Raw genomic sequence first — 17,497 nt, 5'->3', positions numbered from 1 at the left:
CTGAAAATAATAGTTTAATAAAAATTATTAATTTACATTACTTATTATTAAAAGGGCAATGCACGCTCAAATTGGTAACTAATTTAACAATGCAATACTTTATTCAATCATAAATAAAAGAACAGGTATATTTCTTCAAGTTGGCTTTCCAACTGTACTGTTATTCCAGTAATATGAATTTAATGTTTTGTTATTCCAATAATACAAATTAAATTTATATTACTGGAATGGCACTACAGTTGGAAAGCTGACTTGAAGGATTGCTTATATCTATAAATTCATCCATACATATTTAGTTAATCCGAAAGTTAATCATAATTTAGTTAATCTGTTAATGCTGTAGTATACAGTGCATCTAAAAAATGTGTTAAAATCTAAAAAATGGAAATTAAAGTATTCGAAGTTAAAGGATCGAATCAGAAAAAATCAAATTTAGAATTTATGCCAGGAAGTTCTTCTGTATATGGAAATTGATACAAATAAAGTTCTAGCTTTTACATGGCAACTGTAGGCTTAGTGACCATGCCTGCATTCATTTGAATCTGTCTGGTGAAGTTCACAGATTTAATTTTCCATTTTTCAATAATTGTGTTTTAGTTACATTTTAAATTGCATTTCAAGTTTTCTCTCAGTTTATGCATTTTCCATCCTGACTTCCTTGACTCACAAAAATACATTGTAGTTTTCTGTGAGTATTAAATGCAAGTTAAAAACATCCCACTCATCATCAAATGGAAGCCAAAAGGAGAATGCCTGATTTATTTTGTTATTAATGGCACACTAATTAAATTGCAGGAATGCACGTCTTTAAATATGCAACTTTTGAAAATTTAGCTTCAGTAGTGGCTTTTTAATTATGGAGTGAACTTTATTCTGAGAGAGGAGGGACTTAAATAAGGGCGACTTCTTTTTGAAGCATCCTTAAGTCCAACATTATTGGAGAGTACAGCAAAACTGAAAATAACACTTTAAAATAATTGCATCTATGTCATTCTGCTGAGACGTGCAGATATTGATTATGACTGGGGTGCGGTTAAATGGGTTTGACACCTAGTAATTGAAGGCATGAAAAAGAATAATTACAATTGGCCTCAATTATCTCAGTTTACTTTCTGACTGGAATCTGTGTAATTGAGAAATGAAAGAAAAATATTTTCTAATTAAACAAAACTTATTTCCAATCACGTCAAGGTCAAGGTAACATCTCGTAACTAGGATATTGGGTAGGTGTCCCAGGCTGACCACAGCAGACACAGTATCTGCGGCAGAAATGTGGTCATATGCTAGATATACATTTGGGAAGCAGTTGGGTATTGTGCCTAATTCTTTAAATGCAACTCTATTACTAGCCTATGTGTTTTGGATGAAATGTTAAACAGAGGTTAATAAATAGGGTAGTTCTCTCTGTCTGACATTTAGCCCTCAATCAATACAATTGAATTAAATTAGCTGATCATTTCTCCCACTGAAAGTGGCTTCCTGTAGAACACTTTAATGTTTAGGGTGAATAGCATGAGTTTAGTGTTAGAATGTTGCAAATGGTGAGCCCACACACAATTGGCTGAAGGCACAAAGGCTCATTTCCTTGTTCTGTGACCCTATGATTTTTTATACCTATTGCTTTTGTAGTAGGAAAAAGGTTTCCACTCAGATTTAATTTTGGTAGAAAAACAGACATTTTCTATCAAAAAATTAGATATTATCCATCCAAGATAATGAGTCTAAATGATGATGGGATGTGATATCTTCCAAAGTTTAGACTGTGAGCCCTTGATGCACATTCTGCTCATGTTTAACTTTGAAAAGCCTTACCTCAGCATTTGTGATCTCCAGAGTTTGGCCATTGGCCAGAATTCGAATGTTGCTGGACTGGATAACTGGCCGGCCATTCTTAAACCAGGTGACGATGGGTGGTGGTACTGCATTTGATTCACACTCCAGCATGGCTGTACTCCCAGTGCGGACACTGACCGAGTGTGGGGAATCCCCTGGCCCATCCTTAATAGTTGGTGGAACTATAAGAAAAACAAAGCCTTGAAGATAGCTGAATGTGATATTAGCTGCACTGCACCTCAAAAGAGCTTGGATGGTGATAATTTACATACAAGCTTTCAATCATGTCATTGCCTAATGCAGATTCACACATGTTGGTGGAAGGTACTATATCAGACTCCAAGAGCAATATGGAAACTGCAACGTCCTGTATTTTTCTATTGAGATCCATGCTGGAGGATACCCAAGTAGAAGTAGTGATAGACAATGTAATGTAGCGTTGTTACAAAACCTACCATCAGCGGCGCTACAAATCTGCCACTGCCTGTGCGTGCGATTCCGGAGGCTTTGGGGATTAAAATGCAGGTTTGTATTAGTTGTTGGAGAGGGATTTCCTTGGGCTGCTAGCTGAAGAAGAAAAATTGTTTGCTCTTCCGTTCGGCGTTTAAAAAAAAAAAATTGCTGTACCATTGCCGCTGTATTAAACTTAAACACGACTAAAAAAGCCTTCACTGCCTTCAACATCACGGATCGCAATATCAGGACGAAACAAAAGGTATGTCGTTTATTCAACATATTATTGCTTTTTGGTGTGACTTTATTTTAATCTTATGATGCGAAAATGTTATTTAGGCCCCATATGAATCGTCAAATGTCTTGCCTGCCGATATGGGCTTAAAATTTACGGCAACGACAATATTCCAATCGATCACATTCTAGAAACATCCACTCTCAAGATGATCAAAATCATTATTTATTTTTGCACAATCATGTCATAAGAGCATCTAAATCGTCTATATTCTGTGTTATTGTCTATCCATGATCAATATTTTCACACTAAATATCCACAACAGTTTTAGTCAGATGTATTGTGCAAAAAATAATGATTTTATTTTGAGAGTGGATGTTTCTGGATTAATTTATGGGAATTAAACATTAAATTCTTTCCATTTGGCATATAAATTCATGACAAAGTGAGATTTAAAAATCATGTTATATTGTGAATGCGTGTGATTGGGATCTTGCAGTTTGTTATTTGGATACTTAGGCTATTTAAACAAATTAGCCTTTTCTTAAGAAATGGATAGATGTTTAGATCTAGTAATTGAATTTAGATGAATTTAATTGATTAGATGAATTTAATTAATTTGATGAAACTGATGAATATTTGTTGGGTATTTACGATTTGTATTAGTGTTTAACTTTATCATTTCTACCTTTTTTTCTAAAACTGCAAATAATAATTTGTTTTGTTAATGCTGTTCAGTGTTTTTTTGTTCTTTGCATTTTAAACAGATGTCTCCGAAGAAGAAATGCTAAATTGTCAATCCAAATGCCCAGCAAAAGAGACTGACCTAGACAGCACTCACATTATCCAAATTTGGACTGCTCCAAATGTGATGATTTACAAGACATTCTTAATGGGAAAGTAGTGAGCAGAAAGGCATGTCATGTGCGGTTTGAAGAGCAAAAACCTGTGGTTTACAATGCCAAAATAAAAAAGTTGAGGTATTCAGAGTTGCTTATTGGTTACAATCTGAGGAGTATGATGATGCTACTGATTATGAAATGCCAATGTACCAGCTAGCAACTGATCTTCTCCATAAAGACTTGATCTATTACTAGAAATTGTAATTTATTTACCTATCTGTTACGGACTTACAGCATATAATACAATAATATTAAAGTTCTGATCTTGAGAAAATCACATTTTTGAATTTTCAAGACAGTCTGGGTGTTTATTACTATTTCCGTCACAACGGTCAATTTTGTAATTAGCTACAATTAGGTAACTAACTAATTACATGCTTTAATTTCAGGTCATCCAAGTAAGATATTTCATATTTGTTTCAGAATGCTTCAATCTATAATAACTTTAAATTTCATTCAGTACTCTTAATTTTTAAGAAAGTTATGGGCTTTTGACTCTCCTCGATCACAGCTTTTGTGTTAAGTCAATGGAAAAGCAATAGGGAACGAGATGCTAATTTCTGAGTATGAAAATGGCCATAACATTTTTAACACTGAAGATATGAAAGTGAGTTAGGTATCAAATTAAAGTTATTTTTATGCTTTATCTGATGGGATAAATTACAGGCTTGATTTTTAAAATCTCAAAATGTTGTAACATTCATATGTAATGCTTTGTTTCCAATAGTTGTCAGTCAGAAGGGAAGACAACAACAACTTCCATTCACAATGAAATGCTAACATCAAAAATACCCCAAGCAGCTCACTGGAGAAAAGACAACAAAGGACTAGAAATAGAAGAAGCAGGAGGCCATAAATCCCCTTGAGTCTGCTGTAATACCTCAAACTTTAGTCAAATCTCTCTAGTTCCCTAATCACCTCAAGGCACTCAGTATTCAAAACACTTAAGGGCGTCCCACCAGCATGCGATTTCATGCGTCTAGCGCGACCAAACGTGGTCGCTTGAGGCGTATGGCCTCGCGGGGCCGGTCCCAATTCGAACCGCGGAGCCGTATGGAGTTGTGCGGGGCTGGTCCCGACATCATACTCACCAATCATCTGGGCAGGAGGCGGTCCGACTGAATTTGGACGTCGCATGGCGTCGGGCGGTGACGTCATCACGCAACGGCACGCGCACGCCATCAAGATCTTGCATACGCCCGTCGAGGCGCTGTGTACGGCCTCAATGCGGCTGCGGGCCGACAGGCCGTTGTTGCGCGGGATTTTCGGACAGTGCAAGATTTTTGGGAGCCCCGCGCGTTGTCGGGGCCAGCCCCGCACAACTCTATACGCCGCCGCCGATCGAAGTGGGACCGGCCCCGCGAGGCTGTGCGCGTCAAGCGACCACGTTTGGTCGCGCTAGACGCATGCTATCACATGCTGGTGGGACAGGCCCTTTATCAGTCTTGGGCTTAAATATACTGCATGACAATAGACCCACAGTTCTTAAAGATGGGGATTTCCAAAGATATACAACCTTCTGAAATGCAGGAAGTTGCCATGCACGCATGATAAGCTGTTGGAAAGTTAAACAGTATTCTGGCCTTCACTGTTTTCGGGGTTGGACACAACAGTGAATATGCAACTGGATATTCTGCATGCAGTGTGTAGTTTAGGATATCAAAACTGAGAAATCCTAACTGCACGGTGCTGCAGCGGTCGAGCTGCTGCTTTACAGCGCTTACAGTGCCAGAGACCCTGGTTCAATCCTGACTACGGGTACTGTCTGTTCTCAGATTCAGATTTCAGATTCACATTTATTGTCACATGCACCAATTAAGGTACAGTGATATTTGAGTTACCATGCAGCCATACAAGTAAAAGAACACAACACAATTAAAAGAACAATAAAACTTAACATGAACATCCACCACTGTGATGGAAGGCAATAACGGTCAGTCAGTCTTCCTCCTTTTGTTCACCCATGTTTGGGGCCTTGACCCACCACAGTCGCCGCTACGGACGGCCCAATGTGCAAGCCCTATCATCAGGATGATCGAAGCTCCGACGTCGGGATGGATGGAATACACTTTGCGGCTTGGAGTGCCCGAATCGGCCACTTTCATACCGGAAACCGCGGCTTCTCGATGTTATAGGCCGCAGGCTGGTGCTCTTCTCCGGTGATCCCCGCCAAGGGATCCCTGGCTCCGCTCCACGCCTGCTGCTAGAAGCTCCGCAGACCGCGGCTTCACGATGTTAAAGTCAGCAGGCTGGCGGTCGGAGCCTTTATTCTGGCTCCACGATGGTAATCCGCGCCCCGCCTGCTGCTGAAGCTCTGGGCCACTCTCCGGGAAAGGCCACTCCAATCCAAGTTGTTAGGCCGCGAGGGAGGGGGGCGAAAATGCGACTAGGAGAAAAGTCGCACTCCGCCGAGGTAAGTAACTGGAACCGGTTTCCCCTTTTCCCCCCCCACCACCCCCACTTAAAAACATACAGAGATACATTAACACACACATTTAGACATATTAAAAAAACAAAAAATGTCGAAATGACAGACAAACCGCTGGCGAGGCTGCGGCGAGCGGCGCCACCCGATCCCTGTGACCGTGTGGGTTTTCTCCAAGATCTTCGATATCCTCCCACATACCAAAGACGTACAGGTTTGTAGGTTAATTGACTTGGTATAAGTGTAAATAATCCCTAGTGTGTGTTAATGTGCGGGGATCGTTGGTCGGTGCGGACTCAGTGGGCCGAAGGGCCTGTTACCGCGTTGTATCTCTAAACTAAACTAAAGATACTTTGCATGGAAATGGTGCAACATAGGTTGTTCCCCACGTCTAATCATAATCCTCTGGAGACAGGATTGAGTAGGATGGGTCTTAACGCTTTGTACATTACATGAATAAAAGTGAACTCATTAAAAAATATAAGGTTCTGAATCAATGATACGATCGATTCCAAGGGGCCATTTCCTCAGGTTGCAGTCAAGAACTTGGACCAGGGCATCAGCGACGTAGTACTGATGTGGGAAGAAATGTATTTCTTGAAGAGATTTATTTCCCAGCTGCTGTATTCTCATTAAACATGACAAATTAGCATCTTTAAAATAGATGAACATGCTGACAGATTAGATGGCAGAGGCTAACTTCCCCTCTAGGATAGCCTACAACGGGTTGTCTACATGAAACCAAGGGGCTCCTAACACAACTGACAATCTGTAGGAATGTTTTAACAGTACTCAGTTCGTAAATATGTGTTAAAGATTTTCATGATGTGACATTCTAATTCAAACCATATTCCAAGTTTACAGAGAAGAAATAAACATGAAAACAAAGAGCTGGACCATATATGTACAATGTCTCAAAATGTATTTCTCTGAGTGTTCAGTCGGTGATCATAGAATTACCTTCCCGTTACCTTAACAACGCATCTGATAATTTACAACTTTAATTATTTAGAAAGTGCATTTCTAACCAAATGGTGTTTATTTGGATTAAGGCAGGCCTGCTGACAAGAGCTGGAATTGAGCCAGTCGTATGCAGATTGTCAACAGTTTGTAGAAAAAGCAAATCGAGCTTCACTTCATTATTCCGGCTCCACAACCAGATGCATTATATTCTATTACAGGCTGATATTAAAACCATAAGGTGTTATTTCTGCTTTACAAACCAGACGTGTGGGATAGCTGTCATTATAGTGTTTGTGTGGGCCATAAAGTAAAATAAAAAATCTATTTAAAAATCCTCATATTCCAATAACTCAGTAACAATATTGTTTTGGATACACGTCTAAAATCACAAATGTTTAATTCTCTATGTCACAATTAAGCAACAGATTCAATGCATTATTAATGTATATATGTAAATAACTAATATAATATTAGTATTTATCAAAATTTGTAAGAAAAATTATGAGGAAAGATTTGACATTATTGAAAATCATTGAAACTAATTGCTGGCCAAGCTGAGTTTTTTTTTTTGTGTTAAATATCATTTAGACCCCAGTCTTAATAGTTATAGGAGATGACTAGAAGTTTGAGTGTATTAAAATAAAACTGCTAGTTAGTAGTTCACAATCGATTAACCAAACTTAATATAAATAGTAGTTTCAAGAAAGATTTAGTTGTTTTAGTCCACTGGTACAAAACACCATGGTTGTAATCAGTGAGGAAATTGGGCAAAGCAGAATGATGGTTCGATAGGGTTTAAAGGCTGTTTAGTGGGAGAAAAGAAAGATTAAAGGAAGCAGGTTTTAAACAAGGCCATGATAGTTAAACCTCCTGCTGAATTTTGCAGATGCATGTTTAGTCTACAAACTCAATTACTTTGATTATTATTAACTTTGTGCTTAGTAAAAGCAGGACATGGTTGCCTACAAATTTGGTCATGTTATGAATGGGAACAGTGTCTCGCAGAACTAGCAGATATTTTACAGTGATATTTTTGTATGCAGGAAATTATAATGCTAATTTTACACACACTTAGATATTTTGGATTGGGTGCCAATTACACATAGATTGTAAAGTGATGAATAAATAAAAGTGAATAGATAATTGTTTAGTTCAATATAGAGGTGCAGCATGGAAACAGCCCCTTCGGTCCATCGAGTCCATGTCAACCTACAATCACCCTGTACACTAGTTCTATCCTACACTCTCAATTTACAGAAGCCAATTAACTTACAAATCTGCACGCCTTTGGAATGTGGGAGGAAACCCGAGCACCAGAAGAAAACCCACGCAGTCCAGAAAGAATGTGTAAATGCCATACAGACAGCACCTGTAGTCAGGATGAAACTAGGGTGTGTGGCATTCTAAGGCAGCAACTCTACCGCTGTGCCATTGTGCACAGAAATCATAGAAATCTTTCCAAAGAAACGTCAATTGCTCCAGTAACATGGTATCTGGATTTTTAGGACAGGGCATTACAGATTCCATTTCAAAATAGCCTAGCTGTAAAATTAAGACTGCGTCCCCTTGATCAGAATTCTTGCAGAGAGGCAACAGTTGAAAAATAGATTTTCAGTAACAGATTTGACTGTAGCTTTGTTCATTCACAGATATTACAAACACCTTAGCACCTGTCACAGGTATTTACAACCTTCTACCATCTGTGTCCTATTGCCAAGACCATTTTGGATCCATTTTACCAATTTGCCTTGGATCTTATGGGTCCTACTTTTCTCGATCAGTTTACCATGGGGGCCTTGTCATAGATCTAGAGTACTATTGACGTATTGAGGTTTTGAAGACCATGTAAACCACTTGCACTGCGATACCCTCATTAGTAAACTTTGTTTCCACTACAGATTGGTCAGACATGATCTGCATTGACAAAACTATGCAACTGTCTCTGATTAGTCCCTGCCTTTACAAGTGATCATTAATCCTGTTAATTTTTTACCAATTAACTTTCATATTACTGATGCCAGGCACATAGGTCTGGAATTACCAGGCTTTTCCTGCTGTCCTTCTTGTAAAGGCTGACCACCTTTGCCACCTCACGTTGTCCGTTTCCTCACCTGTGGTCAGCAAAGATTTAATAATCTCAGCCAATGCCCCAATAATCTCTTCCCTGGTCTCCAATAGTCTGATTTCCTTGTGACAACCAATGAAAAGTATTTATCTGGGACCTCGCTAATATCTTTTAGCTCCATTGTTACGAATGGTCTTTTCCCAAAACAATAATTTCTAGCTCAACCCTCTTTCCACACATATTTTGCTTAATTCGCTTTATCTTTTAACTGACATTTCAGCTAGGCAGGTAGACAATAATGCTGGAGAAACTCAGCGGGTGAGGCAGCATCTATGGAGCGAAGGAAATAGTCGATGTTTCGGGTCGAGACCCTTCTTCAGACTCCAGCTAGGCAGTGCTGTTTTCCTGCACAGTATCACATTTCTTATGAAAACATTATGAATCATTATGAATCATTACCAGTGTGAAGGGTCTCAACCCGAAACGTCACCCATTCCTTCTCTCCAGAGATGTTGCCTGAGTTACTCCAGCATTTTGTGTCTATCTTTGAATTATTACTAAGTTGTCTTTCATCTCTTTGGTCGCAGTACACACCTAATTCTGATAGTCACGATGTATACCAACCATAAACTGTGAGGTAAATCTGCTTTTCAGCTTCTCCTGCTTGATTCATGGCCAAACACGTGTATTTTCCTCCATCGGTGAGCTTAGCCCGAGGCAACTGAACAGTCCGGCCTCCTGTGAGATAATAGATTTCAAAATCAGAAACAGATCCCGCTATTCATCAAACTGAAGAAACTACAGGATGTATTCTGTAGCTATTGTTATACACATTTATGTACGCTAACATCTCCCGTAACAACAAGACATATCCGACCCCCAACCCTCCATCCCCCCCCCACCTATTCCCCCCAACTTTCTGTGTTAAACCAACATTTATATATTGTAACTCTGCATACCTATTTAATTTGCAAAAAAAAACTTGGGATCGATAAACCAGTAAGCTTAAACATTGCTGGAAAAGATTCTGAGGGATAAGATATATCATTATTTGGAAATAGAGGGTTGATTAGGCATAGTCAGCTTGGTTTTATGCATGGGAGATCATGATTCACAAATTTAATTGAGATTTTTGAAGTAATGGCCACGAAGGTTGATGAGGTCTTGGCCGTAGATGTAGTCTTCATGGACCGATAAAGTATTTGAAAAAGATCTGCATGAGAGGCTGCTCTGGAAGGTTGGATCACATGGGATCCATGGAGAGCTAGCTAGATACAAAATTGGCTTCAGGATAGGAAGCAAAGGGTGGTGGTAGAAGGTTGTTTTTCAGACTGGGGGCCAGTGACAATTGGTGTGCTTCCGGGATCAGTGCTAAGTCCACTGCTGTTTGTCATCTATATCACCAATTTGGATAAGAATGTATGACACATAATTAGTAAGTTTGAAGATGACACTAAAATAGGTGGTTTCAGGCAGTGATGATCAATATTTACAGTGGGATCTTAATTAGCTGGGCAAGTGGGCTAAGTATCGCTAATGGAGTGGAATTCAAATCATTCAATTGTTGCATTTTAGGAAGTTGAACCGCAGCAGGGCCTTCCCAGTGAATGGTAGGGCCCTGGGGGGTGTTCTCTAGAACACAGAGATCTTGAATTGAATATAGAAGTACGACACAGTGGCGCAGTGATAGAGTTGCTGCCTTACAGCACCAGAGACCCAGGATTGATCCTGATTATAGGTACTGTCTGTATGGAGTATGTACTTTCTTCCCGTGACTCGTGGGTTTTCTCCGGGTGGTCCGGATTCCTCCCACACTCCAAAGACACGTAGGTTTGTAGGTTAATTGGGTTCAAGTATATTGTCTTTAGTGTGTAGGATAGTGTATGGGGTGATCACTGGTCAGTGCAGACTTGGTGGTCCGAAGGGCCTGTTTCCATGCTGTACCTCTGAAGTCTAGAGTCTAAAATTTGGGATGTCACATTACAGTTGTACAAGACTTTGGTGAGGCTGCACTTGGAGTATTGTATTCCATTTTGGTCACCCTGCTATAGGTAAAATGCCATTAATCTGGATTTATGAGTATGTTGCTAGAACTCAAGGGAAGTACTATTAGTAGAGGTTGAGCAGGCTAAGATATTAGATATTCTTATATAGGTGTATAAAATGATGAGGGGAATAGATAGGATGAATGCATAAAGTCTTTATCCCTGGGTAAGAGAATCAAGAACTAGAGGACACAGGTTTAAAGTGAGAGGGGAAAGTTTTAAGAGGAATCTGAGGGGCTCCTTGTTCACACAGAGGATGGGTATATGGAACAAACTGCTAGAGGAAGTAGTTAAGCAGGTGCAATAATAACATTTAAAAATCATTAAGGGCTGTCCCACTTAGGTGACCTAATCCGCGAGTTCGCCCTCGACTCATACTCGCAGCATGGTCGACACGAGGTCGTAGGAGGTCTTCGTAACTCTCCTTCATGCTCGAGAGTGGTCTCCGCGTACTCGAGGCCTCAGCTAGGTCGCAGCGTTTTTTTCAACATGTTAAAAAATGCCCGCGAGTAAAAAAAGGTCGCCATGGAAAAAAAAATTTGATACTTTTTTTACTCGTAGATTTAGTCGTAGTAGGTCGCAGTAGGTCGGCATGTTAGTCACAGGTAATCGAGGGTAGTCGAAGGTAGTCATAGATAGTCTTCATCATAGTCGAAAGGAGGTTGTTGGAGGATAAAGGAGATCAGCTTCATTCTCCATTATTCAGAGTCCAATTTTCCCGAAGTTAGTCGTAGCTAGTCGACGCTTGTCTTCAACATAGTCGAAGGAGGTTGAAGGAGGTCTTCTATATAGTCGAAGGAGGTCTTCACCATGTCATTTTTTCAAACTCTTCTAAACTCGCCAATAAACTCGCCAAAAAAAAACTTCCAGGCACTGGATACAAGAGCAGGGAGGTTCTACAACTTTACAAAGCATTGGTCAGAGCGCAGGTGGAGTATTATGTACAATTGGGGTCACCGTATAATGGGGTCCTGGTCCCTCAATACCACCAAATTGATCAAAAAGGCGCAGCAGCGCCTTTACTTCCTGAGGAGGCTCAAGAAAGCTCACGTGTCCCCACAGATCCTGACCAACATTTACCGCTGTACCATCAAAAGCATCCTGACCACCTGCTTCACGGTATGGTACAGCAGTTGCACCGCAGCTGACAGGAAGGCACTACAACGGGTGGTGAAAACCGCTCAGCACATCATCGGTGCCCCGCTCCCTGCCGTGGATGCCCTCCACCGAAAACGGTGTCTGAGACGGGCCGGGAAAATCATCAAGGACCCCTCCCACCCTAACCATGGACTGTTTGCCCTCCTCCCATCAGGGAGGCGGTACAGGAGCCTCAGGTCTCGCACAAGCAGGATGAGGAACAGCTTTTTCAATAACACTATTACACTGCTGAACTCGGAGTCCCGTCGCTAGATATCTTTAGTCTCTCCCATTTGTATACAGTATTTGCCTATGTACCAGTTTGTTTTTTTCTAATCCATCCACATTCCACACATTGTTAACCAGTACTCTTTTACTCTATTGTATGCTTATTCTGTATTTTATTTTCTACTTCTACTATCTTGCACTATGACTATGACCAGACGCTAAACTGCATTTCGTTGTACCTATACTTGTATCTGTGCAATGACAATAAAGTTGAATTGAATTGAATTGAATTGAACCGTACTATAGTAAGAACATGATAGTACTGGAAAGAGGGTGGAGGTGATTTGCCAGGACGTTGCCAAGGATACAGTCATTTCATTGAGAGGCGAGATTGGGGAGGCACTGTATGTATTTACCAGGTGGAGGAGTTAAAGAGGGGACAATATTGAGGTGGTGGTGGAGGCAGACATGATAGTGGCGTTTAAGAGGCTTTTAGATAGGCACATGGAAGTTCAAGGTATAGAGGGGTATGGGTCATGAATAGGCAGATGAGACCAGTTTGACTTGGCATCATGTTCAACACAAACATTGTGGGTTGATGACCCATTCCTGAGCTGTACTTTTCTATGTTCTATGTATGTAAAATTATGGAGGATATAAATAAGTCTGACCGCAGGAAACATTTCCTCTTATCAAAGGTGGATAAAACTAGAAGACATAGAATCCTAAAGTGTGGAAATTTAGAGAGTATCCGAGGGGAATCTTTTTCAGGGTAACTGGAACACACTGCCTGAAAGGATGTTGGAAGCAGAGTCACTAACATCATCAAGTGTCAAGCACTTGAAGCACCTAGGCATTGAAGGTTATGGGGTCAAGTGCTAGAAAATGGGATTAATATAGATGGGAGCCCACTGGTCAGCATGGACATGTAGGGCCGAATGTCCTGATTCCATGTGGTAGGACTATGAGTGTTATAAATTCCAGTCATGGTGTTACTTGTGAGCAATGATGCACAATTGAATATCAAAGGTGCTAGCTCCTATTTCTTCAACATATGTAATAGACAATCCTTAATCTGAAATAGCTCTATGATACTTTTGAAAACACTGCTCAATCCCTGGCTGTCAGCAAGGCTGAGTTTCTCTTGAATGATAACGTGTTATACACAGACATCAAAGAATGCACAACTCTATAAATGTCGAGGCTAATTTGCAGGAATGCACAGTATGTTGAGTAGAATGCCAGACGTGAGTAATGGTGAGCACATTCTGTTCCCATCTCAGCAACAGGATCAATCCTGTTGGCTATTAATTCAAGATTCAAGAGAAAATTCCACAAAACGACCCAGCTTCGTACCTGGCAAGATGAGTATGTTGGTGTTGGAATGCAGAGGTGTCCCGTCTTTAAGCCAGGTGAGGCTGGGTGGGGGAAAAGCAGTGGCTTCACACGTCAAAGAGAAGAAGTTATTTATCACAACAGTCATGTTCTCTGTGTTGAAGCCCACGATACTGGGTGGCACTGTGCAACAAAGTGAAGTTCAATTTTAATTTTCAGGTTTTCTTTATGTCAAACAAAATAACTTAGATCAGAATAGCTGATGTCAAATGTCAAAAGCCAGGACCTAACTTAATCTTATGCAGTTAATTCCATGTTTTCCCTGACATTACGGTAAAGTAAAGTATGTTAGGACATATTTTTGGGGTTTCTGATTTTCTTAATACAATGCATGAAGTTGCTGTTTATGTAACGTTATCACTCACCATGGACATTTAAATTGTAGTATTTTTCAGTACTTCCAGCTACATTTTTGGCAACACAAATATATCTGCCGGTATCTGACACTTGAGCATTGAGCACCTGTTGGTAAGAGTAAGAATGTAATCAATTGCTATTTGTACAATGACGCAGAAATGCATCGTCAAACAATGTAAATACCTTTTATCTTTACAAGTAAGCATGCAGTTCCAGCAGGCAGTGAAGAAAGCTAATGGTATGTGTTGGCCTTCATAACAAAAGGAATTGAGTGTAGGAGCAAAGAGGTCCTGCAGTTGTACAGGGCCCTGGTGTGACCACACCTGGAGTATTGCATGCAGTTTTGGTCTCCAAATATGAGGAAGGACATACTTGCTATTGAGGGGTGCAGCGTAGGTTCATTAGGTTAATACCCAGGATGGCGGGACTGTCATATGTTAAAAGAATGGAGCAACTGGGCTTGTATACACTGGAATTTAGAAGGATGAGAGGGTTTCTTATTGGGCCATTTAAGATTATTAAGGGATTGGACATGCTAGAGGCAGGAAATATGTTCCCGATGTTGGGGGAGTCCAGAACCAGGGGCTACTGTTTAAGAATAAGGGGTAGGCCACTTAGAATGGAGATGAGGAAAAACTTTTTCACCCAGCGAGTTGTGAATCTGTGGAATTCTCTGCCTCAGAAGGCAGCAGAGGCTGATTCTCTGGATGCTTTCAAGAGAGAGTTAGATGGAGCTCTTAAAGATAGCGGAGTCAGGGGATATGGTGAGAAGGCAGGAACAGGGTACTGATTGGGGATGATCAGCCACGATCACATTGAATGGCGGTGTTGGCTCGAAGGGCCGAATGGCCTAGTCCTGGACCTATTGTCTAATCTCTATTGTCTGCACTTAGGCAGCCACATCAGTCTTCAGCAATGTGTATGAAAAATAATACTCTGTCCACCTACTTTTCCTTTAATTTTCAAATTTTTCATTCAAAAGGGGAAGACCCATAGTAATGTTTGCAAGGTACTGGATATCTTGATGGTGACTGGCAGCAGCCTAATGAATTGTTAAAGTACTTTGGTCTAGTCATACCATGCTATGAAATGGTATGTAAGTTGCACCTTCTAACATTAAACCTTGTGTATTTTCCATCCCTTACTCAGGTGTATATTGGCTAATAATGGAACTGCACTGCGGCACAAGCAGAGAACAAACTTGGCATATTTTATCTCGAAAACTCAACTTCACATTGAATAAATCAGTTTGAATCTTGTTGATAATTCTGTTCTTCTAACAGTGAACCCCACGAAAATACTGAATGTGTTGTATAAATTGTTCATTAGGATAACAATGCCTCATTAGACGAAATATTAACAACACCTGAAGTGTTCGTCCATTGGCGAGGAGTTTGTAGGGATCATTTGCTTCTAACCGCTGGCCATCCTTGAGCCAGGTGATTTTGGGAGTGGGTGTTCCACTGACAATGCAGTCTAACATGGCAGTCTTGTTAACCAGTACAATGACTTCTTCAGGTAAATCACTGTCAATCCGTTTAATAGAAGGAGGAGCTGGGTGGAAAAGCACAATGAAGAGAGCAATTGATCAGAAATATCTTTTCGAAATCTGTTGCAATGAAAAGTTTGGTTTGACCAGCCTTACATAAATTGTGGATGGCACAAATTTTGAAGACAGATGTTTTTGACATTGTAAAGACTGAAAAGAGCTAATCAAATTTTGGTAATGCAATTAGAATTTCTAATAACCAGTCAAATCGTAACTTTGCACATTATTTGGTTCAATCATTAAAATGCACATTTTATCCTAAACATAACTTGTATTGATGATGTGACCACACTGACAAGAGGGGGAAGAGATTTACCCACTATTTTTAACATAAATTTGCCTAAAAATTGGACAATGCAGCTGCATGTTTTTACATCCTATCAGGGGTTAATTAAGAATAATATAAAAGCAGACTTCCTGTCAGGACTAGTCTGAAGAAGGGTTTCGGCCCGAAACGTCGCCTATTTCCTTCGCTCCATAGATGCTGCTGCACCCGCTGAGTTTCCCCAGCAATTTTGTGTACCTTCCTGTCAGGACTTCCTGACAGTTCCACTGTCCTTAGGGGTCTGTCCCATTTAGGCGATTTTTCAGCTGACTGCCGGCGACTGTCAAGTTCACGCCACTCGCCTAAAACACCGGGAACTGGAACGACGACTGTCAGAGTGGAACACACGCGCACACACACAACACACACACAACACACACACACACCACACACACACACACACACACACATCGCAAAGGCGGGGGCCAGGGAAAGCGGGGGAGCGCTGTCTGAAATTCACGCGGTGCAAAGCCAAGGTGATACAGACACACACTGCGATGATCAGGAAGGTTAAGACGGTTAGCACAGTGTATGGTAAGTCCTTTAAAAGAGGGGGGGGGGAGAAGGAGTGGAGACAACTTTTGAGAAGCCAGACAGCTTTTAATAAGCCAGAGATACACAGCTGTGAAGTTTGGCGGGCATTTAACATTACCGGTCGGTTATCCTTGGTTCTGAAAACTCATGCTTATGTTTTTTCCCCCCAATGAGCCAATGAAAATGCCCGGTCAGCAAAGGCGATTAACTAAAACTACCTACGAGTACCACAACTACGTATAACTACATGGCGACCCCACTACAACTGCACCTACGACTACAGGATTATCGATTTTATCCATGGCGGACAATTTTTGGTCGTAGAATATTTTTCAATATGTTGAAAAATTTGCGGCGACCATACTGAGGCCGCGACTAGTTCCCAGAATGAGGGATCTCCACGCAACAATGAAGGAGACTTACCAGAGACCACCAGTGAACAAGTGGCGACCATGTGGCGATCATGAGGCGAGCACAGAGTCTCATGCACTCACCTAAAATGTCGCCTAAGTGGGACAGGCCTTTTAGTTTTTCTCCATTCAGCCACCTCAACCTTCCTTTTGCCTGTCTCTTTAATTGTCCACCTGACTGCTGGTCTAACCTCTGTTCTTGACTCTATGCTTTTCCAGCAAAGCCCAATGAACAGCATTTCTTCCAACTTGCCAAATTATCTCAATGGATCAACCACATTGAGTGACAGACAAGAAGGCACACCAATGCATCTACTTCCTTAGGAGACGGAGGAAATTAATCGTGCCATCTATATCAATAATTTGGATAAGAGCATACATGGCATGACTAGCAAGTTTGCAGATGACATGTGGGTGGTGTTGTAGATAGTGAAGATGGTTGTCAATGATTACAACAGGATCTTGATAGTTTGGGCAGGTGGGCTGAGGAATAGCTGATGGAATTTAATGAGTGTTGCATTTGGAAAGTTGAACATGGGCAGAGCCTACACAGTGAATGGTAGGGCTCTGGGGAGTGTTGTGGAGCAGAGGGATCTAGAAGTGCAGGTGCATAGTTCCTTGAAAGTGGTGTCACAGGCGGA

General features: G+C 40.9%; 1 protein-coding gene across 2 annotated transcripts in view; it reads right to left on the bottom strand.

The window, feature by feature from the left end:
- hmcn1 (hemicentin 1) overlaps positions 1-17,497 on the bottom strand; it is a 402,484-nt gene that overhangs the window by 115,304 nt on the left and 269,683 nt on the right. For both annotated transcript variants that reach the window (XM_033028175.1, XM_033028176.1), the window contains exons 56-60: positions 15,405-15,592; positions 14,047-14,143; positions 13,643-13,804; positions 9,501-9,614; positions 1,813-2,015 (exon numbers count right to left, since the gene is read on the bottom strand). In XM_033028175.1, coding sequence (XP_032884066.1) covers positions 1,813-2,015; positions 9,501-9,614; positions 13,643-13,804; positions 14,047-14,143; positions 15,405-15,592 — 764 coding nt within the window. The remainder of the gene's footprint in view (positions 1-1,812; positions 2,016-9,500; positions 9,615-13,642; positions 13,805-14,046; positions 14,144-15,404; positions 15,593-17,497) is intronic.

This window comes from Amblyraja radiata, chromosome 10, assembly GCF_010909765.2.
Source record: "Amblyraja radiata isolate CabotCenter1 chromosome 10, sAmbRad1.1.pri, whole genome shotgun sequence".
Taxonomy (NCBI): Eukaryota; Metazoa; Chordata; class Chondrichthyes; order Rajiformes; family Rajidae; genus Amblyraja; species Amblyraja radiata.
The sequence above is the reverse complement of the archived record's forward strand: the minus strand, read 5'-3'. Positions and strand labels throughout refer to the sequence as shown.